General features: G+C 35.0%; 1 protein-coding gene across 1 annotated transcript in view; it reads right to left on the bottom strand.

Annotated features, from left to right (window-relative positions):
• Window positions 1–266: 266 nt before the first annotated feature.
• The window catches only part of LOC136806126 (HEAT repeat-containing protein 6-like), a 46498-nt gene continuing 20172 nt past the window's right edge, over window positions 267–26592 (bottom strand). Inside the window, exons 11-31 of the mRNA XM_067062693.1 lie at window positions 26288–26398; window positions 25870–25955; window positions 25344–25485; window positions 21225–21324; window positions 20485–20709; window positions 19946–20030; window positions 18531–18615; window positions 18208–18270; window positions 17520–17660; window positions 16797–16865; window positions 9240–9293; window positions 8655–8779; window positions 8020–8101; window positions 7552–7615; window positions 6322–6398; window positions 5146–5223; window positions 4680–4901; window positions 2392–2592; window positions 1220–1274; window positions 541–670; window positions 267–386 (exon numbers count right to left, since the gene is read on the bottom strand). Of these exons, the coding sequence (XP_066918794.1) occupies window positions 564–670; window positions 1220–1274; window positions 2392–2592; window positions 4680–4901; window positions 5146–5223; window positions 6322–6398; window positions 7552–7615; window positions 8020–8101; window positions 8655–8779; window positions 9240–9293; window positions 16797–16865; window positions 17520–17660; window positions 18208–18270; window positions 18531–18615; window positions 19946–20030; window positions 20485–20709; window positions 21225–21324; window positions 25344–25485; window positions 25870–25955; window positions 26288–26398 (2172 nt within the window). The 3' untranslated portion in view covers window positions 267–386; window positions 541–563. The remainder of the gene's footprint in view (window positions 387–540; window positions 671–1219; window positions 1275–2391; window positions 2593–4679; window positions 4902–5145; window positions 5224–6321; window positions 6399–7551; window positions 7616–8019; window positions 8102–8654; window positions 8780–9239; window positions 9294–16796; window positions 16866–17519; window positions 17661–18207; window positions 18271–18530; window positions 18616–19945; window positions 20031–20484; window positions 20710–21224; window positions 21325–25343; window positions 25486–25869; window positions 25956–26287; window positions 26399–26592) is intronic.

Raw genomic sequence — 26592 nt, 5'->3', positions numbered from 1 at the left:
GGTACTCTACTATTGTTCATACATTACGGTCCGTAACCATATCGTCGAATATTGTTCGCCAATCTATTGTGTAGTCTAAGTAGCCCTTAATTAAACCCAAGACACAAAAAAATGTAGGGATGTGTAGAGACTCTTTGCTAGCTATACAGTATTCAAACTTTCAAACAGTACTCCCCATTTAGGGATTGAAATATTTAAGACCCTTGCTTGTAGTTCATTTAAACCCAAGACACCCAAAAATGTAGGAATGTGTAGAGACTATGAAATTTCACTTTTAATAAGTATCTTTTGTATGAGCTTATAACACTATTGACACAATTAAACATTAAATACAAAATATGGAAACAGATATGTAGATATCCATGAAATTCATGACGTAATGTTTTCTACGGAAAGACCCCGGTTCTTACCGGTATAGTGGCAAATTTTATTAAACTTTTGTCTAGTTCAAATTTGCCACTACTAGCTAAAACCGGGGTATTTCCGTAGAAAACATTACGTCATGAATATCCTGAATTCATATGATTGCCTCTAGAGGACTTAAAACATTTTCAGGTCACATGTCACCTTTTTAGACATATGGCAGTTGTTAACACATCTATGAAAGTCTTTTGTTTGTCAATATTTTTTGCATTGCAAAGATTGATCTTGGCATTTTCCATATGTTTCTCTGAAAAATAAAAATAAAAGGCTGATGAGATTCTTATATAATCAGAATTTGTGAACAACTCGTTTTAATGGAGAAACTTTCTCTTTTATCGATTTGTCAAAAAAGAAAATCATCTAATTTTGCGAGTACCAAATTAAATCGAATGTATTTCCCCTCAAAAAGGATCAGAATTTATACGATTGCCGTTTTCTTGGGTGTACACGTTTCTTTTTAAATAAGAACGTCAAAAATTTTCGAAGCCTTTGGATGTTCTTAATTTTTTGGATTTGAAGCCTAAAAATGTTCTTAAAATGTTCTTATTTTCAGCATTTTTTTTAGCATTTTGATGTAATTTCTTAAGAAATTGCATGTTTTTAAGTCTCCAAAGCCTTAATATGTTCTTAGAATGTTCTTAAATTTTTGGGCCTCGAAGCCTTATGTTCTTATATAGTTTGTTCTTATAAAAAAAACGTGTATTATGAAAAGAAATGGTTTAATTTGACACGTTTATACAAAAATATATTCTTAAGGAGAATACATTGAGATGCAGCAAAGAAGATGTCAACTTACTTATCAACAAGAGCTTTTGCTTTTCTTCTTCACTGATCTCATTTTTCACTGGATACTGAAAAAAAAGGAGGAGGTATGCTCGATAAACCACGTTCGTCCAAGCATTTCGGATTATGATTATATTGATAAAAGATAGGCTTAGAACTGATGTACCTTTCAACAACCAATTCAACTTTGGAATATTTGAAAAGAAGGATGACCAGGTATTTTTTTGTGCATAAATCATAGCACTCACAGATTCTAACCAACGATGTAAAAATAATAGATAACCAACTTGCCTTGATTCTCAAAAAACATCCGTGTTACGGTTGTAAAAATATTAATGGCATTTTACATCGTAAAAAGTGCAATTAAATAAAAACTTGCTTCATTTGCAACCTTCTATTGGACAGAATCGATCACGTGATGTATATTTTTTCCAAAATTTGGGTTAGAAAAAGTGTATTTTCCTATAGGCAGCCTCACAGAAGGAATTTTTTAATTAGATATTATTGTTCTATAAACGTTCATCTGTTTATTTTGTATCATGCAACCTCCATGCACTTTTCATACGTGAGATATCGCATTTCAAATCACACATATATTTTTCAGATAACAGCATTTTATGAGCGTTTATTTATCCAGATGAAGATTAAGTGGTATCAGGCCGATCCGTAGCCAATTTGTCTAAAGATTGGTACCTTTATCTTTTGAAAAAAATTCCAAAATTTGCAGTAAATAACAATTCAAATTTTCTATCAATTCAGTGGATGTCAAAAAGTGTGTCAAAATCTAGCTAAAAGCATAACACGCACTGCACACAGAGCTTTTTAATAGAGTGCTCATTTCAATAGGAAAACAATGGTTGTTCTCTTGGGAGAAGTGCCTTCTAGAGGTAGTTGGTTATCTATTATTTTTACATCGTTGTTCTAACCAAGCGTATCTTGGTAAGAATGTATTTTCAAGGGACAAAGAATATTCATCGAATTAATGAAAACTTCAAATTAATTACAGGGAGTATTTTGTACCGCTTTCCAGCTGAAGGTTTCATCTCTTCATTCACGCTCACGGATCACAGAAAGATTCGAATTGCGGTAGTTCGAATCAGAGAGAGTCGACTATAGTGCGTGTTTCAGTACCTGCTACAAGAAAAGTAGAACAAAGACCGATATAAACTTTTAACAGACACTTACCCCAACGTATGCATCGGCACTGGCCCCCGCTAACGGCGCAGTCGTTGTTGGTTCATCTAGTTGTTGGCAAACTTCAATTCTGGTGAGACATTTACGACAATTGACAAGTAGAATGTCTTGGTGTTCTTTGGTCATTTCTTGCATCAATTGAACGTCTTCAGAAGTGGCCATAGATATCAGATGCAGCAGTAGAACAGTCGTCTAAATGTGGAAATAATGTGGAAATAAACAAAAGATTTTTGGATATGTTCTAAAAAGGCAATGTTACTATGCATTTCATTCTCTAGTAAGAAAACCCTAATAGAATTTCCATTTGTTAGCTTTTTCCTTTGGTAATATCAAAAGATAAAAATCGATTTGCTCAGTTTTTGATCACGTTTTGATCAAGTATTCCTTTTAAAATCGGTTTAAAATTTAATCACGTGATCAAAAAGCGAGCAAAACAAACTAATTTCTCAAACGCAAGTTCAAGAGAGAAACAATGGGGTATGATTGGATAAGAAAATTTGATAGTATCATAGGGTATATCTACAGACAAAAACCGTTAATAATTCAAATCTGCAAAAACGGCGATTTCCGGCATATTTCCGGCATTTTCGGCCGGAAAAATCTTTTTCTCAAAAATCGGACTCGGCAATGATTTGGGCATTGTTAATACGCATCTTTGAGCAAAAAATCAGCAAAAACTAATGATAAAATCTCGAGAAAATGCCAAAAAAAACAGTTTTTCGGGCATATTTCCGGCATTTTCGGCCGGAAAAAATTTTTTCTCAAAAATCGGACTCGGCCATGTTTTGGGCATTGTTATTAGGCATCTTTGAGCAAAAAACAGAAAAAACTGATAATAAAATCTCAAGAAAATGCCAAATAAAAAGTTTTTCCGGCATATTTCCGGTATTTTCGGCCGGAAAAAATTTTTTCTCAAAAATCGGACTCGGCCATGTTTTGGGCATTGTTAATACGCATCATTGAGCAAAAAATCAGAAAAAACTAATGATAAAATCTCGAGAAAATGCCAAAAAACCTGTTTTTCCGGCATATTTCCGGCATTTTCGGCCGGAAAATTTTTTTTTCCAAAATCGGGCTCCGTCACATTTTAGGTATTATCATTTTGCATCAGTGTGCAAAATTTCATAAAAAAATATAAAGTACAGCTCGAGAAAATCAAGAAATACCGTTTTTCCGGCGAAAATGGGCTGCACCGGCGATTTTTAGAAAGTTCCGGCTTCAAAACTCAGTTCTATTGACGATTGAACCATGCTTCATGGTAGGCATTGCTATTAAGAATGTTTTTGTGTGAAAAAACAACGAAATATAAGGAAAAAGTCCGATGAAAATCTGCAAAAATGGCGATTTCCGGCATATTTCCGGCATTTTCGACCGGAAAAATTTTTTCTCAAAAATCAGACTCGGCCAAGTTTTGGGCATTGCTAATACGCATCTTTGTGCAAAAAATCAGAAAAAACTAATGATGAAATCTTGAGAAAATGCCAAAAAAACCGGTTTTTCCGGCATATTTCCGGCATTTTCGGCCGGAAATAAATTTTTTTCGAAAATCGGGCTACGTCACATTTTGGGCATTACCATTTTGCATCATTGTGCCAAAAATCAAAAAAAACTAGTGAGCCAATCCTGAGAAAAGCTGGTAACAGACGGACGGTTGAACGAACAGACGAACGAACGGACGGACATCGGTTAATTTATAGGACCTCTACCCCACCGGGGTAGGTCCAAAAAATTAATAGTTACAAACTTTTCTATGTTGAAAAATAAATATTCTTTGCTACAATGTTCAACTCAAAATTATAGTCCTTGGCTGATACTTCATATTTTATTCAGAAAATGAAGTCAAAATCGCTACTTTTTGCCAATGTCGGCATATGCCGACATCGGCAAATAGGTCGAACCTTTTTTTTTTCCCGTGGTAAATAGGTCGAACCTTAAAAAATACGAACGGCAGTTGAAGGGTTAATGATTTCTTTTGAAAAACAGTATTCGCTAGTTGAAATTATCACTAGAAATCCTCTAAATTTGAATCGAGTTTTTCTTACATTGTACTATGGGAAAATAATCAAACTACATACAATTGAATCTCGCTAGTTCGAACTCGAACGGGATATAATATTTGTTCGAATAACAGAGACTCGGATTATAGAAAGTATGTTGGGAGGGTTTCTCCTTGACGGGAGCTGGGATAAGTTCGAATTAAATAAAAAGGTTCGAATAATAGAAGTTCGAATGAGCGAGAGTTCAACTGTAAGTCAAATTTAATAGCCTCTAAGCCTTACCTGTTCTTGTAGATTTTCTTTATGTTTGAATTCAGTGAAGTCGGTCAATTCTTCGGATTTCTCCAACGCTTTTAACGTTTCCATCCAAACTTTATTGAAGGTTAACTTATTCCCATATTTAGAGCGCTCGTTCAACGAAGACAGGGCAATGGCAGCACTGATTCGAACTTTGAAATTTTTGCATTCGCCAAGAGCTTGGAGTAAAGCAGTAAACAGTTCGTCCTATTTGATGAAAAAAGTGACACTACTTTAACAACATAGGTTGATCGTCATGTTTCAGGGCTACGACCTTTTGGATCTCGAAATTAAATCTCACAAAAGAAAAAAATCCGATCAAAGTGAAAACGGTTAACTACATATTAATCATTCTCGCACGAGACATTTAGAAAAAAACAACCACGTTTTTAAAGTGAACCTAGTCCGAAAAAAAGTATAACAAACAGAAAAAAATATGATATATCCTTACAGTCCAGTCAGCAGTACCAATTGGACAGTCAACATTTTCAAAGATATAACGACAAGCATAGCACGCGTTCCATCTTGTCTAAATAAAAACAAATTCAATATAATTGTTGACTGGAGTCGTTCATAATCCATGTAATACAGTAATAAGGGTGTTATATGATAATAAGATAATAAGATAATTGTAACGGGATAATATCAGTTTGTATTAGTTCTAAAATTCCATTATTTTTTTGCTATTATTTTCTACTTTGTCCGAATTAATCTAATCGTCTAGCATGCTAGACGTATTTGTTATGAATGGTGATAGCAGTCATATAGTCATAATCTCCTCACCTAGGGTCATTCAAGTCAAAATAGAGTTGAGGGTCCTGCCATCATTCTATATCGCAAAATCACTTTAAAAATTCGAATATATGAGTATCTGACAGGGTTCTCTCCTGGTCATTTTTACCAATTTTCATACTTTGGATGAAAAAAGTATCGGAATTTTCACTTGTGAAAATACTTGCTGACACTTTTGCCTGTCAGTGGGCAAATTTCAGGCGTTAAGGCTATCCCTGGATGCTCCTTTAGTTTCAGTTTATAAACACAGTTGAGTTTCCATAACTTGAACACGCACGGGTAGCACAAAGTTGTTCGAGTCATAGAGACTGGTTTATAAGACAATGTGTTAACTGAAGATACTTTGAAACTTGTTCGAGTTAAGGAGAAATTAGAGGTTCGAAAATCGGAGAAAACAAAATCTAATATTTCAAATGTTTCAATTTTCCTTTTTTCAATAGGAAATTAGAACATTTTAGAAAATAAAATTTATACGGCAACTAACAAATCGTTTTAAGAAAATTTCGAAACTTCCTAGAATTTGGTAAAATACGATGTTTTTTTTGAAAATTTCCTCACAAATTTCTATTTTTCACGCAGTTAGTACCAAAACTCGGCAATTCTTTAGCAAGGAACCACCCTTTTTTGCAGTTAGTACATACACCTGAGTACTAAGTGATTTCATCCAATTCACATGGCACATTACCACGGTAATAACCGGCATAGTGTCTTGTACTAACTGCTTGACCCCCCCCTGTTTGAAATTAAAACATTCGAAAATCAAACACAAAATAGAAAAGCAAGATGGTGGACAAGTCTACTTTAAAACCATCAACCCAAAGACTGAGCTGTATACCTTCATTTGACCTGTTTTAATATTTTTGATGATTGCACATATCGACTCCTTCACTCCTTCTTCAAATTTTGCTTTACCTGATAAGGGAAGAAAATTCATAATGCTATACATTATTTTGCCCGTAGTACTATTTTGTACATGTTTGCAACCCGAGGGATACCATAGTTGCGATCTGACGGATATGTGGCGGACAACTTTTGACTCTCGGACCCTTAGCGGGAATAAAAAGGGACAAGCTGGAGTTTTTACAAGCTCTTATTTGATTTGGTTGGTCGTTAAGATGTAATAAAAGAATCTTATTACTTTTTCTAAAGAACGCGTCATCCATATCACTTTAAATGACCAATTAGTGAAGTATCTTGTAAAAACTCCAAGGCGTCTCAATAAAAAGGAGGAAAAATAGGATAATTGTGTGAATTTTACGACCCCCCTTTTTAGGAATAATTTGTACTAATTTGACCAAATTTCGATCTTTCAAAAAAAAACAAGCTACATGCTGAATGGACCTACCTGATGATGAAAGCTAGATAATAAGGCAATAAGGAGAAAAATTAAAACAATCAGTCAGAAGACATACCGTTTTGCGAAAATGCATAACACAATAAATTTCACCATTGATTGTTGCTGGGGGGAGAGGGAAGGGGAGTAGGGAAAAAAAGAAATATAAAGTTCCGTTTTTCGGCGATTTTTAAAAAGTTCTGGCTTCAAAAATCAGCTTTATTGAAAATTGAATCATGCTTGATGGTGGGCATGGTTATCAATAATGTTTTTGTTCGAAAAAACGAAGAAATATAAAGAATGCAAATTGGACTCGGTCATGTTTTGGGCATTTTTAATACGCATCTTTGTGCAAAAAATCGGAAAAAAACTAATGATGAAATCTCGAGAAATTGCCAAAAAAACGGTTTTTCAGGCACATTTCCGGGATCTTCCGCTGGAAAATATTTTTTCTCGAAAATCGGGCTCCGTCACATTTTGGGCATCACTATTTTGCACCTTTGTGCCAAACAAAATCAGAAAAAACTAATGAGCCAATCTCGAGAAAAGCTGGTAATAGACGGACGGACGAACAGACGATCGAACGAACGGACAAAGGTTAATTTAAAGGACCTCCGAGGTAGGTCCAAAAAAAAAGTTGAAATTTTCCGATTTATTCTTCACTTTTTTAAGTATCCGGTTTGTGAAAAGACATTACCCAAACGGTTTTATAGAGACTTTTGTACTACTTACCGAACAACCTTTCATCAAATGCTTTTAACAAATTTCCGATCGCCCTTACTCCATTTGGACTGACCTGAAAGTTAAGATAAATTGTACAGGGTTATTTTATACAGTGGTGTAGCTTGTATTAAGAAGAATTAATTAGACACATGTCAGTGTCTCGCAAACTGACAGGATACAAAAGATTTCGCCCCAGTAACGGTTCCCATTGGTTAGGTGCAAAACTACCCAAAATAAAGTAGTTTTTGGAGCGGTCCTGATTACCCGCGGTTCCTATGATTCGGTTTTAATGGGAAGACTGCATAATCGATCAAGCATGTTCTGTGGATAAAAGTCTGTCGAATATAAGAATTGGGGAATTCGGCCATGAAAATCGCATTTTAGGGGAATTAAATTTCGTGCTTTTGCCCTAAATTTTGTACAAATTTCTTTCATTTTCCAAAGGATTTTTCAATCTTTTTAATGAAATGAACTTACTTTTTCATTACCGCAAGCAGCTTTTGTAGAATCACGGAGCAAATCCAAGATCAGCGTCTCCGGATACTCATTGGCTAGAAATCTAAACGAATGAAAACGGATCCTTCAAAAATGATTACACGTTTTTTTCATAAGAACAAACTATATAAGAACATAAGGCTTTGACGGCCAAAATGTTAAGAACAAGTTAAGAACATTTTAAGGCTTTATGGACTCGAAAACACCTGATTTCTTAGGAAAATGGGTAAAAATGGTCAAAAAACGGCGAAAATAAAAACATGTTAAGAACATTTTTAGGCTTAAAGCTCAAAAAGTCAAGAACATCCTTAGGCTTCAAAAACTTTGGATGTTCTTATAAAAAAACGTGTATACTACTTAACTGTTCAAGCTGGCCATCATAAGATTTTAAAAACAAAGAGCATACCTATCTATTTGCTAATGAGCCCTTAATCATTTTGTTGTCTCTTTGTAATTTTAGAGTTGGATAGACTGAGGAAACTCTTAAATTTCTCCAATATTTGATCCTTGATAGGTTAAGCCATAGTTTCTAGAGGGATCAAGATCTAAAAAGAGAATACTCCCTTACAAATTTCAATTTTTCAACAATGTAATTGTATATTTAAAGAAGAATTTACCCGTGTTTAGCAATGAAATCACAAAGGTTAGCCAATGACCATGCAGCTTTCAAACGAACACTCAACGAAGCGTTGTTTAATTGCTTCAAAATGGACCGTGTCGCGTCGACCACAAACCAAACGTCCTATAAGGAAAATAGGCGAAAACGGATGTAAATAACCATTGATATGCATTCCCAGCTGGCACACAATGTTGTTTCAACGTTTATCTAACGTCCACAACGTCCATTTAACGTTAGATTAACGTTGAAACAACGTTGTGTGCCAGCTGGGTTAGCGAAGGTTTAGATTACCAAGCGTCTGCCTTTCCTGAGACATATGAACGCGAAAAAAGTGATCATAAAGAGTTCTTATAAAAAAGATGAATTGCCGTGGGGGAGTGGTTTGAAAAGCCAATTGTGTTCAGTGAACGTAGTGAACCCAAGGCAAGCATAATCTACAGTGTAATACAACAAACTGGTTTACTAGTCAAGTCAAAAATTGGCTTATCTCATTTAAGCACGATATAACAAAATGTCACCGTATTAAAAAACCACAAGTCAAAGGTTTCATCGTATGCCCAAAAACAGTGGAGGTTATACTTACATCAATAATAGAATCGTAGTCAATGGTCACACCAATGGCGCGTACCGCTGCAGCCTGTAAATGTGGAAGAGCATCTTAGATAATGTTAAAGACCGTGTTCAGACGTTACAGCTTTGTATCGAAACGAAACGAAAAGATTCTGAAACACTGTGACCACGCTCACAAGCTACGGTTCTGTTTCACTCCGAAACGAAATCAAGCCATTCTATTGGTTAGAAGTGACGAAAAACTTGTATTGAACCAATGGAATAGCTTGATTTCGGAGCGGAACGAAACCATAGCGAAACGTAGGTTCTACTTTTTCCCAATATCGAAATGTGACAGGGTTTATGCCCCTGTTTTTGAAATGTTGTGTTGAAAAAAATACAAAACCACAAGACGACTTGAAGTCGAAAATTTCGCCTAGAATTTGAACTGCATGGGAAAAACAAGAAGTAGAGATTGAAGCTAATCTGAAATCTACTTTACATCGAGCATTGATGAAACAATTTTACAAGAACAACGAGGCTTAAAATCGCTAAAAAATAAGACCAATTTAAGAACATTTATTGTTTAATTTTTAAGATCTCTTATAATGTAAATGCTTATAAGAAAAATAAATATGCTCATATTGTGCGTCATCCCTTGTTTACTTTGTAAGAACTAATTACCGAAAGGTATATCACCGTCTATGAAGAGTTATTGAGTCGATTCTTATAAAGTAAATGCTTATAAGAAAAATAAATATGCTCATATTGTGCGCCATCCCTTGTTTACTTTGTAAGAACTAATTACCGAAAGGTATATCACCGTCTATCAAGAGTTATTGATTTGATTCTAAAAAGTATATGCTTATAGGAAAAATAAATATGCTCATATTGAACGCCAACCCTTGTTTACTTTGTAAGAACTAATTACCGAAAGGTATATCACTGTCTATAGAGAGTTATTGATTTGATTCTATAAAGTATATGCTTATAAGAAAAACAAATATCCTCATATTGAACGCCAACCCTTGTTTACTTTGTAAGAACTAATTACCGAAAGGTATATCACCGTCTATCGGGAGTTATTGATTTGATTCTTATAAAGTAAATGCTTATAAGAAAAATAAATATGCTCACATTCATTGAACGCCAACCCTTGTTTACTTTGTAAGAACTAATTACCGAAAGGCATATCATCGTCTATGAAAAGTTATTAATTTGATTCTTATCTAAAGTAAATGCTTATAAGAAAAATAAATATGCTCACATTGTACGCCATTCCTTGTTTACTTTGTAAGAATTAATTACCAAAAGGTATATCACCGTCTATCGAGAGTTATTGATTTGATTCTTATAAAGTATATGCTTATAAGAAAATAAAGAAAAATCAAAACTGTGAATCGTCCGTGGTTGTACGAGCGTGTAGTTTGTAAATTGATTTTAGTGAGTTCGTCCACCGTATTAAGTACTTTCGTTTCCTAATTTCTTTTCCTCACCGCCGCTGCAGAATGCTGATTGTAATACTTTCGCTAAGGCGAAATTAATAGAAATGTAAAGCTGCCAGTCAAGAGTTTCAAGCTTTTCAGAAAAACCGTATATTATTGAATGATTCCTAGATATAGAAGGGCATCTAGCGTATCTTAACTATAGTTAAAGACTTTTTTGCTCGTTCGTGTTGAGTCAATGATTCTAAATATTCCGGTTTCTCGTGTTATGAAAAACACCTTTTTATATCATATCACTATACTTATCAAATAAAACCATTTAATCAAGTACTATCGAAATCATAGAGGTATTTTACATGAATATCCTGCCAGTTAGAAGCTGATCTTTTTTACTTTAGTATTTATAAAATGCAAAAGCAAAACAATACAATAACGGCCAAAACCATTGCAAAGGGTTAAAACAACTTTTGAGGAAGAGTTTGTGTCCTTGCAAAAAAGTTTTAAAACTTTTCTTGGTCCTTGCAATAGCAAATGAAAATTTGAGGTCTATAAGAATTGTTATACCTCGAACATGGAGGAATTTTTTTACATTTGCCCTATCAAAACAAACACACTCACATGTGTGCTGAACAAATTTGAGTTAGCGAATAAGTCTTCTTTTCACGGAAGAACATGACATCGGAAGGGATGTTGTCACAAGAGTTTTGTAACAAAGCTGAAGAAACAATTCGTTCGGGAACTTATTATCCGTTGTTTGGAATAGTAGGATTTCTTGGAATGGTGGTCAACTCAATCGTCATTCTTTTTATTGTTGTAACAAAACAACTTCGAATTCAATCCATCAGACTTCTGATGTATCTATCATGTGTTGACATTTTCACCAGCTTTGTCACTTCTATTAGGGTGGTTTTCGGATTAGTCACTGGTTTACAGCATAACTGTGTTTTTTTAACTTCGTATTACTGCTTTGTACTCTTTTACGGCTATATGACTGTTTATCTCTATGCATTGACTGGACTTGATCGTTATTTGAGAATCAAATATCTGGCAGAATACTCAAAAGTTTTCACAAAAGGACGATTCCAGTTAGTAATGTTATTGTACCTATTAACCTGCTTGGCGCAAACTATTGCTACAGTAATACTAAACACAAGAAACTATATCGGTTACGCCTTTAAATATACAGGGCCAGTCAATGTTTTGGTCTTCACTGCAGTTCTTGTATTTTACTCTTTATCATTTCTCAAACTGAAGGAATACCAGAGAATGAATAGAAGCATATCAGAGGCTACAAGAGAAATTGTGCGGATCACCGAAGTCTACTTATATTTGTTTTTGGCAACGGTTGGAATGATGATCAGCTATCAAATTTTGCACGGACCGCATGGACCAACTCAAGGCTTGCCACGCATAGTTAGAAGCATTTTTGACGTATGGTCACCAATTATGGGTATTATAAATGGAATAGCTTTCATCATAATCAACCCTCCCACGAGAAATCTTATCTCCAGAATTCAATGGCATTGGAGATGTTGTCGTCCAGGTCCAAAAGTCAATCCAGATTTCATTGCTATGAAATTATACATTTAAACCAATTTAAATTCCCAAAAGGCAAACGTTAACTCTAAAACAAAAGTACTTGAAAATCAAAATGTCTCATGAGGTGTAAACAACACAATTATCATTGTGAATATGTAATTTTATAGCAATGAAATCTGTTTGAAAACGAGGACAACAATAAATTTATGCATCTCGAGAAGAGTGTATTCGCTAATGCTGAGAATTAGTCTCGACTTTTTTTTACATTTGAACAAAGTTTCCGCAAAGAAATTCTTGGAGCTGAAATAACTAAACTTAATAGTTGACATTCTAAAAATTATTCTAATGCAGAAAACCATCCTATACGTCATGCATCTTTGGATCATCGAAATTTCTTTTTCCTCCTTAAAGTTATTTAAGATTTTCTTTCTAAGCCGTCATCAAAATGGAGCAAAATCAAGGCTTTCTTGAAATTTTTCAATTATGGAGCAAGTGCGAGACCATCTGACTATGCACCATCTCATTTTTTATATCAAAACGTTTCGAAAAAAACTAAGAAAATATTCACATTACTGTAGGCGACCATTGTAGAGTGCATTGGGTACTGTTATAGAGTACATTTCGGGTACCGCCCGCTTTAATAGGTTTAGGGCGTAGGCCCACTTTGTACATATATCATTTGCTTATTTTTTACTAGAAGTTATACTTTTAAGAGAACGGTAGAAAATCAGACGCCATCTTGAAAACAAATTTTTTATACAAACCAACAGGTACCCCTAGTGGTTTGTTGATTTCTGATGTTTATTTCACGAGAAAAATGATTAAAAATGATTAAAAATGATTGATATCTTTGGCTGAGGCCCGGAATCTTCGAGTAAAGCAATTTTCGAGTTAGCAATTTTCGAGTTAGCTAAATTATGACGTAATAGTTAGGATTAACTCGAATTTTCTTTTTCGAATTCAATCCTGAGAAAAGTAGTAACAGACGAAGGGACGAACGGACACAGGTTAATTTATAGGACCTCCACCGAAGTAGGTCCAAAAATGTAATTAAGAATGAGAAACAAACATGAATAATAGATTTTGAATCCCTTATTGGTCAGCCTAAGCTGAGCATTCAAATAGGTAAAATTCGGTTCTTCTTCTTCCACCATAAGACGGCAAAAAAAAATCCGATTTTCCGATCTCACTTTTATTTCTAAACTTTCTTCCGATCGGGTTTACTTTTTGGGTACTTTTAGCCCAGTTTGCAGAGTGTGGTACGTTTGCTCGAGATCTCGAGTGCACAACTCGGAAAAAGTCAAGTGCAGGTGCAAAATTTGAGGTTTTCAAGTGCAAGTTCAGACGGTTTTTTAACCTCGAGTGCAGAGTTCAGCTATTTTTTCCTCAAGTGCAGCTAATTTTAGCAATTCTTTTGCCTTTTTGGGCAAATTTCCTAGGTATAGGTGCACCTTGTCCGGACCAAAATTTATCAGGTGCGTTCTTCCAGTGCGGAACTTGGTATTTGTATATTTTTCCTCGAGTGCAGCCTTGCCATACTCTGCAAACTGGCTTTTAGCGTGCGTTGTTTTTACAGATCATAATGTGGTGTTTCAAGATGGCGGCTCAAGCGATAAGTCAGATGTGATAAGTCAGTTTTGTACCAAAGTATTTCCAGTGTAAATCTGTTGCAAGCTTCAATTTCTGTAATTTTTTTTTTAACTCGGCAAATCCGACATGATTTTCATCAAGGGGATTCTTTTTCTACATCTTTTGAAGGTTTAAAGCCGTTTGCTCAAGTTTTTGTTTATGTTGAATTTTCTGATGCTGCTTTTTAATAGTTTTTGCAATAAAAACATATTTTTCTTGTTTGCCTCTAGGCGGATTGATGGTGTTATAATGTTATTGGAATTTGATAAAGTTTACAAAAGTACAGCTACTGTATAAATTTGATAAAGACTGGATGCAATCGTGCTTTTTTGGACTTTGTTTGGACGTGTTTGTGATAAATGATATAAAGGCGAATCGCAAAAAATTGTTTGGTTCCCGTCATTTCCACTTTAAAAAGTGGGAGTTGTTCGGTCGGTCGGTCGAAAATATTTTTCTGTTAAGAAGCAGCTACATCTTGTTGAAAGGGAATCCGTGTGGACTGATCCGAATTTTAAAATTGAGAAACCGTGGATAAACTGGTTTTCGGTTTACTCTCCATTAGCATGCGGCTCTCTACTTCGATTTGAAAACTTGTAAACACAGAGCGTGCAGAGGTCGACAGTGGAAATCCAGCAAAGCAGCGGAAAAGCTTTCCGACTCTCCAACTCTACCTGCTGACCGTAAATCAGGGTCGGTTAGATGACGGGAACCAAATGATGACATCACATCTCCTATTATTGGACTTGCAAAATTAAGACAAATGGTCTTTGGAATTTGATCATTTATATTAATATTAATATATACAGTTCTTGTTGAAATTGATCAAACTATTTTTCATGCAGTTCCGGACGCAGATTGTGTTTTTCTAACCTTTTCTAACCTTGGCGCACGTTTTGACTGAATGATGGAATGGAATGAATGGCGATAACAGTTTATACATATCTCTTATCAGACTTGCAGAAAGCGGGCTGCAGAAAGTTATGAAAAATGGTTTCTAGTATTTAATGAATTATACCGTCAAGTTACACTCTTGTCACAACTTGCACAGCCATAACAAACAGATCAATCTGGTCTTCATTTAACATTGTTTTAAAGTTTAAAAAACACTGCCAGTGCTTGGCACAGAAGAGAGGACTCCCAGTTGAAATTAATTGCTACACCGCTGCCCTGTTGAATTTATCTATTATGGTCGTGTGTTTAATCCGCCAAGGCGGTAAATCGATCGCCCAAATTCATAGACCAATCAAAAGCGAGTTTAAAGCAAAACGGGGAAAAATGAGCTTCCCCGCATAGTTATGAATTTTAAGTTTTGCTTTCGATTATCATTTGCGACCAGCAAAGTCTTCAAAGTGTGCATGTTGTGTAACTTGACGGTACTAAACTACAAAATTTATTTACGCAGACTGGATGCAAATTGTGTTCTTCAAGATTTTGTGATTTTGCTTCAAGTGCAAAGTAGGACAATGATCAGTCACATTTTTGGACCTACCTGGAGGTCCTATAAATTAACCTGTGTTCGTTCGTCCGTCCGTTCGTCTGTTACCAACTTTTCTCGGGATTGAATCATAGGAATTGTTCACATGTTCATTTTTCATTCGGGTAGGTCCATAAATGTATCACTTGTTTTTAATGGAATTGCAGAAAGTTACGACAAATGGATTACGATAAATAGGAATTGGGTTTTTCTGGAGTTTGCGCTTTGTGACTTAAGTTTGTAGCTTGTTAGTTTAAAGTATTATTGGAGTTTTATCAAGTAAAACAAAAAGTACAGTTTCTATGTATATTTGTGGATATTGTCTACATCCAACAGAAAAAATGTATCATAACTGACTGGAATGAAATTAACAAAAAGTTTAATTACACTGTGTTTCTCTTTTATTTTGTAGTAATGAACTATAGCTTAATTGTTTGATGTCATAGAAACAGTGCTACAATGCTAAAGAGAAGTATACTTTGAGCTTCTCGTGGGGGGCGGGGGTTGGAGGAGCTCTCAGGCTTGTTTTTAAATAATTTTAAATCAAGTTCATAGCTTCAGCCAGGTTTCTAACTCCCCCCAACAAAGTAAGGTCCAACAATTTAGCTCCCCCCAAAAAATTGCCTTGTGCTAGGTCCCCTAAGCAAAATAACCTAAAACAAAAACATTGTTCTCCTGCCCCGGTAGGAGAGAAGTCAAAAAAAAATATATGCGAGTACAGTACTGATAAATGAAAACTAATTTTACTTATATTAATATTTATGTTTACAAATATTTTGCTTTTCAGGATATCCGCTTTCCATATTTGATTTAATAGTAAGATAAGAGATCTTTTGAAATTAGCGGAACAGTCTGTCAGATCATCTAGCCCCCCCCCCCAGCAATCTAGGTCCCCCCAAATATTTTGGTAATTTTAGCCCCCAGGCTCTTTAAAGGCCAAAATATTTCTTAGCCCCCCCCCAAAAGTAAGGGGGGCTGAAGCTATGAAGTTATCAAATGTTTCACATTTTGTACATTATTCAACATTTTTAGTCTACTCTGTTTCAGTACATCTCTTACATCTGTTAACCCACTTATTAAAGCTATCTAGCTAAGCTCTATTGGCTGACCTTCCAGCCTCGGCTGGTTTATTCAAGTTTAATTCTTACAAATAACTAGTGTGTAAAATATATTGTAGTGGAAATTCGATATTATTATTTTTTTTGATTTTAGCAAAAAGAGGGTCGGTCGGGCCCGTAGAACAACAAATTAAATTGGTCTCGCCTAATTATCAATTTTCATTCATTGAACAAAGAAAAAAAGAAGTCATCGTATTGCTATGACGCATAATCAAAAAAGAAAAAAGAAAAGACGGGGGTAAGTTGGGACAGAGATATTTTAGACGATACACATCCCCTATATCAAATCATATCAGAGGGGATGCGTGCAGCCTACATACACGGAAGGCTATCGTAATAATATTCGCTAAGCGAAATTAAAAATACATAATAAAAAAGGTGATTACCGATATAAGCGGTTCCTCATTTTCTGTCATTCCGATCAGCACTGTCTTCACAAAAATCTGTTCCGGCGTCTGAAAAAAAGAATAAAATTTACCTAAAACTATATTTAATTTCAAATTAAAAAAAAAACAAAGACCTGAAAACAAGTGCTCTATTTACGTATTTTACATATATTGGAGCTACAGTAAAACTTAGCTGATTTTACCTGATTTTTTTTTCTCCCTTGTGATCATTAGACTTGAACGTTCTTAAATTGTATAATATTTTTTTCTACCATTTTGGAAACCCGACGCCAGATTTGTTCTCGATTTTTTAATAGGTTTCGGCCGAAATTGAGCTTCGAGTTCTTTTCAATTTTCGCTATACTCGAGTTTTCCTCATACCGAAATTTTTGTCAAATCAAAAGGACAAAATCGCGAAAATAAACATAAGCTTAGCTTTTTTGGATGGTGGTGAAGATTTCAATTCGTTGAGCGTTATTGGGCTTAAACAAAATTCCTCATACAATCACGGACAAAAGGTTATAGACTTAAAATATAAAAAATAAAAAATCTCTAAAATGTCCAAAGTTTCAATGTTGTAGTTATCATGCTGGAATCGTCGTCGCACGGCACCATCACAACTTACACCAAAACAACATTGAAGGGAGGGGATTTTTCTGAAAGCCTACAAACTTTTCACCCGCGATTGTAATTTTATGCAATAATGACATTATTTTAACTAACCTTGAGTTTTTCAAAAATATGTGAGCCAATGTTTGATAACCAATCACAAACAGCTGCTTGTCCTTTGACAGGTTTGATTGGTTCACTGTTTAAGTATTGTGGAATAGCTCCCGAGATCATCTTACGCCAAAAGTGTAACCCCTGAAATTCAAAATTTCACCAAAAAACTTATTCAATGATGTTGAAAATACGAATCCATACTTTTAAATAAAAATGAAATTAAGATCATAACATTGTTTTGACATTATTCTAATATAACATACTTATTCTAGCACTAGATACTTGTTTTTATGAGAACCATAGTTAAGGCTCAACAGTTCTCGTTATATTTTTGACACTTTGATCTCAAATTGTTCTCATACAAAAAGAGCTCAAAGCCTCGAAAGGGCTAGAGTTGAAACTCTTGACGGGAAATGAAGCTACTTATTTCACATCCAAAACGCGTCAACCGCGTGGTCTTCACAAAAATGTCGGATTAAAAATAAAATTCATCGCCAGATTTTGAAAATATGATACGTAAAAACAAAGAAAAGACTAGATTCCAAAAGCTGCACAAATTTTAGGGTTCCAATTTCTTTTTCTTGAAAAAGGTTGAAGATTCCTCTCTCGCCCCTTAATGGCTTTAAACACACTATTTTCTGATATGGATACTTTAAGTCAGACAACTTTTAATAAAATCAATACAAACCTTTTCGGGGTTTAAAGCACGTTGGTCATTGGAGTTGTAGTGTTTCGATAGTTCTTCAAGAAGCTGAAAGAGTATAAAGAGAGAAGAGAATATACAATGAGAAAAATTAAAGTGGAGCCTTTTTAGCTCGAATGCCAAGAGGAAGTTAGACGGAAGTTAGACGGAACATTTCAGTTAAAAGAGTTCAAAGTATGGTTACTGTGCTAGTTAACATTTCCCTTTAAGGCCATGTATCAAAATAAACCGACTCCAAATTATAGAGTATTTACGGAGCAATTAGTATTTGTGTATTTTAACACTTTACCATAAAAAATATATCTGACCTTGATGGCATGAAAGCTGATGGAGACATCAGTCGAGAACATGAAGACATTGGTGCAAAAGTGAATCAGTTTATCGATGTGCTCACTAAAAACAAATGAACACGAACCTCTTTTTAGTAATAGTAGATACATCAGAGGGAAAGTTCTAAGAAAATTAGAAAAGGGCTACGAAATACTTGAAAGCGCTTCATTTTTAGAAGATCATCAGAGTGGAAGTACCCGAAAAACCATTTGACACCTCAAAATTGACGTCACTTTAACCTTTCAAAGCTCATGCGGTAATTTACGTTCCTCCACTCGGCTTGCACAGCAAAATAGTTCACCAACAGAAACAACCCAGCGCCTCGAGCTATTGAATTTTTCCAGTTTTCAAGACGGGTCGGAGTAGGTGTGTTGCCGCCGTGGTTTTGGGCGTTAGGAGTTCCCTTTAGTTTAGGAGCTTTTAGAGTGTTTCATCATATTTTGCTAGATGTAGACCCGAAGGTGGACTTTGGATCGCTCTGCAACCCTTATAAAATACGAATACAGCTGACGCTCTCTAATTCGACGTTCTAGCTCACACTGGGCCCAGATGGCAAAAGTTTGGAAATAGGGAGAGGGAGAGCAACAAAAAACTATTTCTTACAATTTTTGTATTATAAAGGCTTTCATAGAGCTCTATGGTCACATTACATGAGATAGAAAATAGTAGACTTCAACTTTTGACTTTCTTTTGAGATTTATCATGAAAATTGAGATTTTTAGCTTGGAAAATGCAGGCAAAATTTGAACTTTTAAACCGCTAAGTGTCACATCAAAACTCCAGCATTTTTAGAAAGGTTAGTGTTTGTAGTTTTCAAAACATATATGGTTTGATATGTGACACTTAGCGGTTTTCGAGATATTTGGACATTTGTGGTTACCTTAAGCATTTTCGTGATGAGAATTTCGATTGAAAATTTGAGTTTTTTCTCGCTCTTGGACATTTATACATACTTTTAAGCAATTTCTCTTTAGAATATAATGTCTCTAAGGTAATCACACAAAATGAACTGATTTAGAAGCTGAATTTAGTTCAGAATCTTCAAAAATATGCATTTTTCACTTTTTTTGATTTTTCATCAAAATCTGGTTTTCAGTCAACTTTGGAGCCACATAACTTGAGTTACAAATCAGATACAGACCTGAAACTTTGGCATCTGATCAGAAATTTATTCAAGATTCCATAAATTATATTAATAAAGCAAAATTTTAACTTTCGTTTTTTCCCTATTTCCACCTCTGGGCCCACTGTGTAGCTACTATTCGATACGCTCCCTTATTCGATAAAAATCCAATTCCTCTTTGAAAATCGAAATTAGAGAGCGTCAACTGTATTAAATAAAAAGTTCCCGAAATTTGGTTTTTGGTGAGGTACTCGCTAGATGGTGACTTACTCGCTCATCAATTGTGGATGACATCGCAAGAGGACGGTCAATAATTGAATGTACTCTGATACCAATCGTAATTCAAATACACCATCTAATATCGGAAGAAAAAGAATAAATACAGTGTGTAATTAAAAAATAAAGAAGGTCAACTTATAGCTTATAATGATTTAACAAGCTAAAAAATGAAGTAACTTTAAAGACTACGCAGACTCTAAAACTTGCAAGTTCTTTGAGTATTGCACTAACGAACTCTCAAAATAAGAAAAATTAAGAATACGAAATTCCAAAAAGTTGAGAAAAACTTTTAAAGTCTTTATAAATGCATCATAAATGCAAAGATGATTGATGATTGGCGTTAAAAAGGGCTGTTTTTTTTAGTTTTTGTCATCGTTTTGCAAACTTTTGGCTATATCTTTCCATAATAAAAATTACATTAATTAAACTATTACTTTCCCATTCTAAGATCAAAGAATCGACCGCTTGCGGGCAAAGACTTACACGTTTGATAAAGGCTAAAAATTTATACAAACAAAATTAGGACAAACCTTTGCTCGCCAATGACAAAATTTGCAAGCAATGTTTGATCAACCATGCCTCTCCTGCTTCCTGTGTTTTGGGCGTTGCTAAAGCATTCTCTTTCTTCTTTGTAGTGCTTTTAATGTCTTTGGGAAGCTCAGCCGAAGAAATGATTTGGTAAACGTGCATGTTGTCTGGTTGGATGGAGATGCTTGCAGCAATGCATGTGATTACGGATTGACACAGTGTCGCCTCTATAAAAAACAATTTCATGGTTACATTGAAAATCCGGCAAACATTAAAGAAAAGGTTGTAAATTTTGGAAAAAATCTTGTCGCCGTTAAAATCACTTAAAATTCGACTTCTTTTTTTTTTGGAGGGGGGAGGAGGCAATACCGAAATGGCTTTTTTCTTTCCTATTTTTCTAGAATACGATCTGCTTGGATTAAGAACATAGTACTCTTCTTATAGTTATTGTGGTAAGCCGTAAAAATACGAACCTAAAAAATACCTTCCCTAAACAAATTTTCCATCTCGATTTTCCATCGGAAGCCTAGCCCACACCAGAGGTCTGCCTTGGACCCACTGAGGAGGGGGAGGGCTCAAGCGGCTCGACCCTAGACCCCCAGCTTCATCAAACACAGCTTCGCTGAGCAGATGCAATTTTAGCAATATTAGAAGCTCAATCTAAATTTACATAAACGGCCCGAGTTCAAATTGTTTAGAAGAACCACAAAAGTGAGCCTTAAGTTAGTAAAGTAAGCCTTACCGGTCGAGTGGAGGGATGGTATAACCAATCTCAGTATGTTTGAAAGGTAATCTTTCTGAAGTTTCTTGTAAGGCGTATTTAACATCAATAATGTCAAGCACTAAAAAACATGAAAAGTAATTTTTGGTTCAGTCGCAACTGTTTTTAATTCTTGGTTCAACTAGTATTATTGAGGCTCAAATAGTTCTTAATACAGGGGGGGGGTACAGAGGTAGGGTACTAATCTATTGGGTACTAACTTGATTTTTTACTAAAATACCACCCACCCATATTTTGTACCGGGTACTACCTCATTTTTGCTGTAAAAAAATAGGGACACCACCCCTAAAATCTTAAATTAGACCAATAGAGTGGTACTATTGTTAGTTTTTCAGACTGAAAATTGACAGATAATTTAAGCAAACTATCAATAATCGAGTCAGAAGCTTTTGTCCTTTGATTTTCATCACACACTTCTTGACAATTTTGGAAGTTTTGTCATCAAAAAAATCAAAAGATTTCTCAAAAGAGTAAAAATAATTTGTCAATTAAAAAAATTTCAAATCAAAAAAATTAATATTTGAAAAAAGTCAAAATATTACAACAAACTACCGTGAGAGGTCCTAAATTCGACACCACTGCCTAAATCCGATGGGGTCTTTCAAAGATACAAACTAAAATAAAAACATTTCGCTGTGACGCAACAAAGATACCAAAGTGTCAACTAAACTGAGAGATTTGATACACTGAACCAATTGAACCAAATAACAATAATTGCTTCTTATAACAAAACATATTTTTTTATTGCAATATGCACAATGTCATAAATGACAACATCATAAAAAGTAATGAGATGTTTTGATTTTCCAAAGCACACGAAAATATAAAAGAGGTCTGTGTACGAGCGTGCTCATTTTGAAACGTTACGTAATCAAGCCTGGTTTTTATTACTTTACACGGGCACTTGGCTTGATTGCGGGCCTTCCGTAAATAAACATCCGGACTTATGGGTGGCAAAGAGGGCGTTGATAGTTGCCGCCTCATTGATTCGATGTTTGTTATTCAAATTAAGTGCTACCGCATCCGCCCTTTTTTCAACTTCGCGCCATTTTTTCAATTTAGTCTGTTTGTTTCTTGATGGAAACCAGCCCAAGTTGTTTCGTATTTTTCCCGCACAAGTCACTTTTATTACAAAACTGTTATCGTTTTAAACATGAGCTGATCCAGAATAAAAGGTAATTATTTTTACAACTCACACTTTTTAATTACATTAATTGACATCTTGATATTACAGCTATCTTGTGACGTTTTGTTTCGAGAGTTCTAGCAATAGTTTATCGTTCAACTTGGAGAGGGAATGTTTGTAAACATAGAAATTTTTTTCATAACAGTTATTTGGGGAGTTGGAATTAGGCAGTGGTGTCGGATTTAGGACCTCTCACGGTACTTTTTTTATTGAAAAACAGCAAAATTCTGTGAAAAAGTACCCAAATAGTATCCTGTACTTGCTTGAAGAGTGAAAAATACACACCCCCACCCCGAAAGTAGTACCGGGTTCTAACTTTTTTGAAATGCAAAAATAGACACCACCACCTGGCTATGGGTCAGTACCCTGTGTCTGTACCCCCTGCTTAATAGACCTCTTCATGAATTACGTTACAAACATCAGTTGCCTCGTTTTGAAATTATTGCCATGGTGATTAACTCTCAGCGGATTTTATTAAAACTACTTTCTATTCTTAAAAAATCATTTAATGTCTCAAGGGATCAAGGGATCATTATCACCATATGGTTTGAATACTAGGCAAGTGATGTTCGTGATGTAATTTATGAAAAGGTCCATTTGTTCTTAAATTTGTCCAAATTTCTGCTCGTTCTTACAAAAAGGGAAGCCTGGCGATGAAAAAAAAATTACTGAAAAGGGAAATGTTTTTATTGTCAGAGCAAAGGTAGCGCTCGAAATTTGATAGGTTCTGAAATATCGAAAAGCGTAAGCAAATAACCCAGCTGGCACACAACGTTGTTTCAACGTTCGTCTAACGTTATGAACGTTGTGAACGTTAGATAAACGTTGAAACAACGTTGTGTGCCAGCTGGGAATACACCTGTAAAAGATTTTTGAGAATTCTCATTGGCGCACTCAAAGTAAAAGAATTATATAAGTTCAATAGTAAATCATACAATTAAAACAAGCTAGATGCTGAATGGACCTACCTGATGATGAAAGTTAGATAGCAATGCGAGGAGAAAAAAATCAGTCAGAAAATATATCGTTTAGCGAAAATGCATAACGCAATAAATTCATCATTGATTGTTGATGGGGGGAGAGGGAAGGGTTGTAGGGAAAAATTAATAGAAAGTTCTGGTCGCAAAAATCAGTTTTATTGACAATTGAATCATGCTTGATGGTGAGCATTGTTATCAATAATGTTTTTGTGTGAAGAACATAGAAATACAAGGAAAACATATAATGAAAATCTGCAAAGACGGCGATTTCCGGCATTTTCAACCGGAAAAAATTTTTTCTCAAAAATCGAACTCGGCCATGTTTTGAGCATTGCAAATACGCATCTTTCTGCAAAAAATCAGAAAAAGCTAAAGATGAAAATTCGAGAAAATGTAAAAAAAAACGGTTTTCCGGCATATTTCTGGCATTTTCGGCCGGGAAAAAATATTTTTCGAAAATCGGGCTCCGTCACATTTTAGGTATTGTCATTTTGCATCAGTGTGCAAAATTTCATGAAAAAATAAAAAGTACAGCTCGAGAAATTCAAGAAATACCGTTTTTCCGGCGAAAATAGGCTGTTCCGGCGATTTTTAGAAAGTTCCGGCTTCAAAAATCACTTTTATTGACAATTTAACCATGCTTGATGGTGAGCATTGCTATCAATAATGTTTTTATGTGAAAAAACAACGAAATATAAGGAAAAAGTCCGATGAAAATCTGCAAAAACGGCGATTTCCGGCATATTTCCGGCATTTTCAGCCGGAATAGAATTTTTCTCAAAAATCGGACTAGGCCATGTTTTAGACATTGTTAATACGCATCTTTGTGCAAAAAATCAGAAAAAACTAATGATGAAATCTCGAGAAAATGTCAAAAAAACGGTTTTTCCGGCATATTTCCGGCATTTTCGGCCGGAAAAGTACGTTAATTGAAAATCAGGCTCTGTCATATTTTAGATATTGCCATTTTGCATCAGTGTGCAAAATTTCATGAAAAAATATAAAGTACAGCTCGAGAAATTCAAGAAATACCGTTTTTCCGGCGAAAATAGGCTGTTCCGGCGATTTTTAGAAAGTTCCGGCTTCAAAAATCACTTTTATTGACAATTAAACCATGCTTGATGGTGGGCATTGCTACAAATAATGTTTTTGTGTGAAAAAACAACGAAATATAAGGAAAAAGTCCAATGAAAATCTGCAAAAACGGCGATTTCCGGGATATTTCCGGCATTTTCAGCCGGAATAGAATTTTCTCAAAAATCGGACAAATCCATGTTTTAGGCATTGCTAATACGCATCTTTGTGCAAAAAATCAGAAAAAACTAATGATGAAATCTCGAGAAAATGCCAAAAAACCAGTTTTTCCGGCATATTTCCGGCATTTTCGGCCGGAAATGAATTTTTTTCGAAAATCGGGCTCCGTCACATTTTGGGCATTACCATTTTGCATCTTTGTGCCAAAAATTAGGAAAAACTAATGAGCCAATCCCGAGAAAAGCTAGTAACGAACGGACGAACGGACGAACGGACGAACGGACGAACGAACGAACAGAGGTTAATTTATAGGACCTACAGCCCACCGGGGTAGGTCCAAAAAATATAGATACCGATATGACCCGACTGTACACACGCTATCAGATTAGAAGAAAATAGATTCGCAGTAAGTAAGTTCACGTTTTTTATAAGAACAAACTATAAAAGAACATAAGGCTTCAATGGCCAGATTAATAAGATACTTTAAGGCTCTATGGATCCTGCGACACCCAATTTTTAAGAAATTGTACAAAAATACCCACAAAATCGTGAAATTAAGAACATGTTAAGAATAGTTTAGGCTTAAAATACAAAAAAAGTTAAGAACAGCCGATGGCTTCAAAAATTTTAAATGTTCTTATGTATAAAAAACAGGTGTACCTTGATAACTTTTTCTTTCAGCAATTCTGACTTGCACGATTCAATGAAAGAAATGATTTCATCGTGAAGGAGATGCAGCGAGTTAACGATTCGAACGGAATAGGGCGTAAAAGGGCGGTCCGCTTTCATCACGCTCGATGCTCTGGAAAAAAATTACGTGTCATTGACATTCTGTCATTTTACATCTATCGGAAACACCCGAAAAGTTTGATTAGAATCAGAATCTGATTACATGAAAGTTAATAAAAAAACAAAACTAAAGTAAATTTCTGGTTTTTCCCGGAGAAAATGAGGTAATCTTGACTTACGCATGTCAAGAGTAATCAATGGTCAACGTAAAGTTTTCTGCTTCAGATAGTAAATGACTTTAAATGACTACCGAACTTTTAAAGTCGGACAAGCCTCTTTTAAAAATCCAAAATCCATAAAAAAATATTTCATTTAGTTTGTTCAAATATATTCTTGAGATAGTGTCCCTTTGAACGGGATCAAAAAATGTTAATGTTGAAGAAATTATTTGGCCTACATATTTTGTTGAGTGATGACGGAATCGAGAAATCCTCTTGAACCATCAATCAACTCCATGATGGTCAACAATAGCGTGCTTTGCATCTAAAATTGAAAAAGATTTATCAAATTAGAAAAAGTCTAATAGTTCTTTATATTTTCAAGTGACTTTCCTCGAGCTAAGTGGTTAATGCAGGATAACGGGTTTCAAGATACACTACTTTAACAAAAGAAATAGTGAATGGGAAGAAGGCTTCTAGTTATCTCGATACTAACCTTTTATTGATAATTGTGAGAGAAAGCAGAAACAAAAGTCCTTTGAATTTTCCTTTGTCCCGTGCCCCGTGGTTTCTCGCTGTTTGATCGGTCTTTTCTTCAATACCGATGCTAATTTCCCCAATATTTTCCAAAAAAAATTAAAATCAAATATTTCTCACCTTAGTGGTCGTTTCTTTCAAGAAGGAATATAGTAAAGAAGGTTCGTCAGGAGTAAGAGTGTCTGGTATCACAGCTAGCCAGCAAGCAAATCGTGAGCGTCTATCACAGCACTGATTATAAAGAAATCGACATTTTTATGATGGACCATTAATTTCGGATGAATTTTTTCTGCCTAACTAGATCACAATTAACGTAAAAGGTTTTGTTTTTAAATAAGAGTGATACCGTTTGCTTACTCATCAATTTTATTTTACAAGCTTTTTTATATTGAATTAACACAGATGTGGAGCAAGATCAGTCAGAA

Source organism: Clytia hemisphaerica, unplaced genomic scaffold (genome assembly GCF_902728285.1).
Source record: "Clytia hemisphaerica strain Z4C2 unplaced genomic scaffold, Clytia hemisphaerica genome assembly, whole genome shotgun sequence".
NCBI classification, from domain to species: Eukaryota; Metazoa; Cnidaria; class Hydrozoa; order Leptothecata; family Clytiidae; genus Clytia; species Clytia hemisphaerica.
The sequence above is the reverse complement of the archived record's forward strand: the minus strand, read 5'-3'. Positions and strand labels throughout refer to the sequence as shown.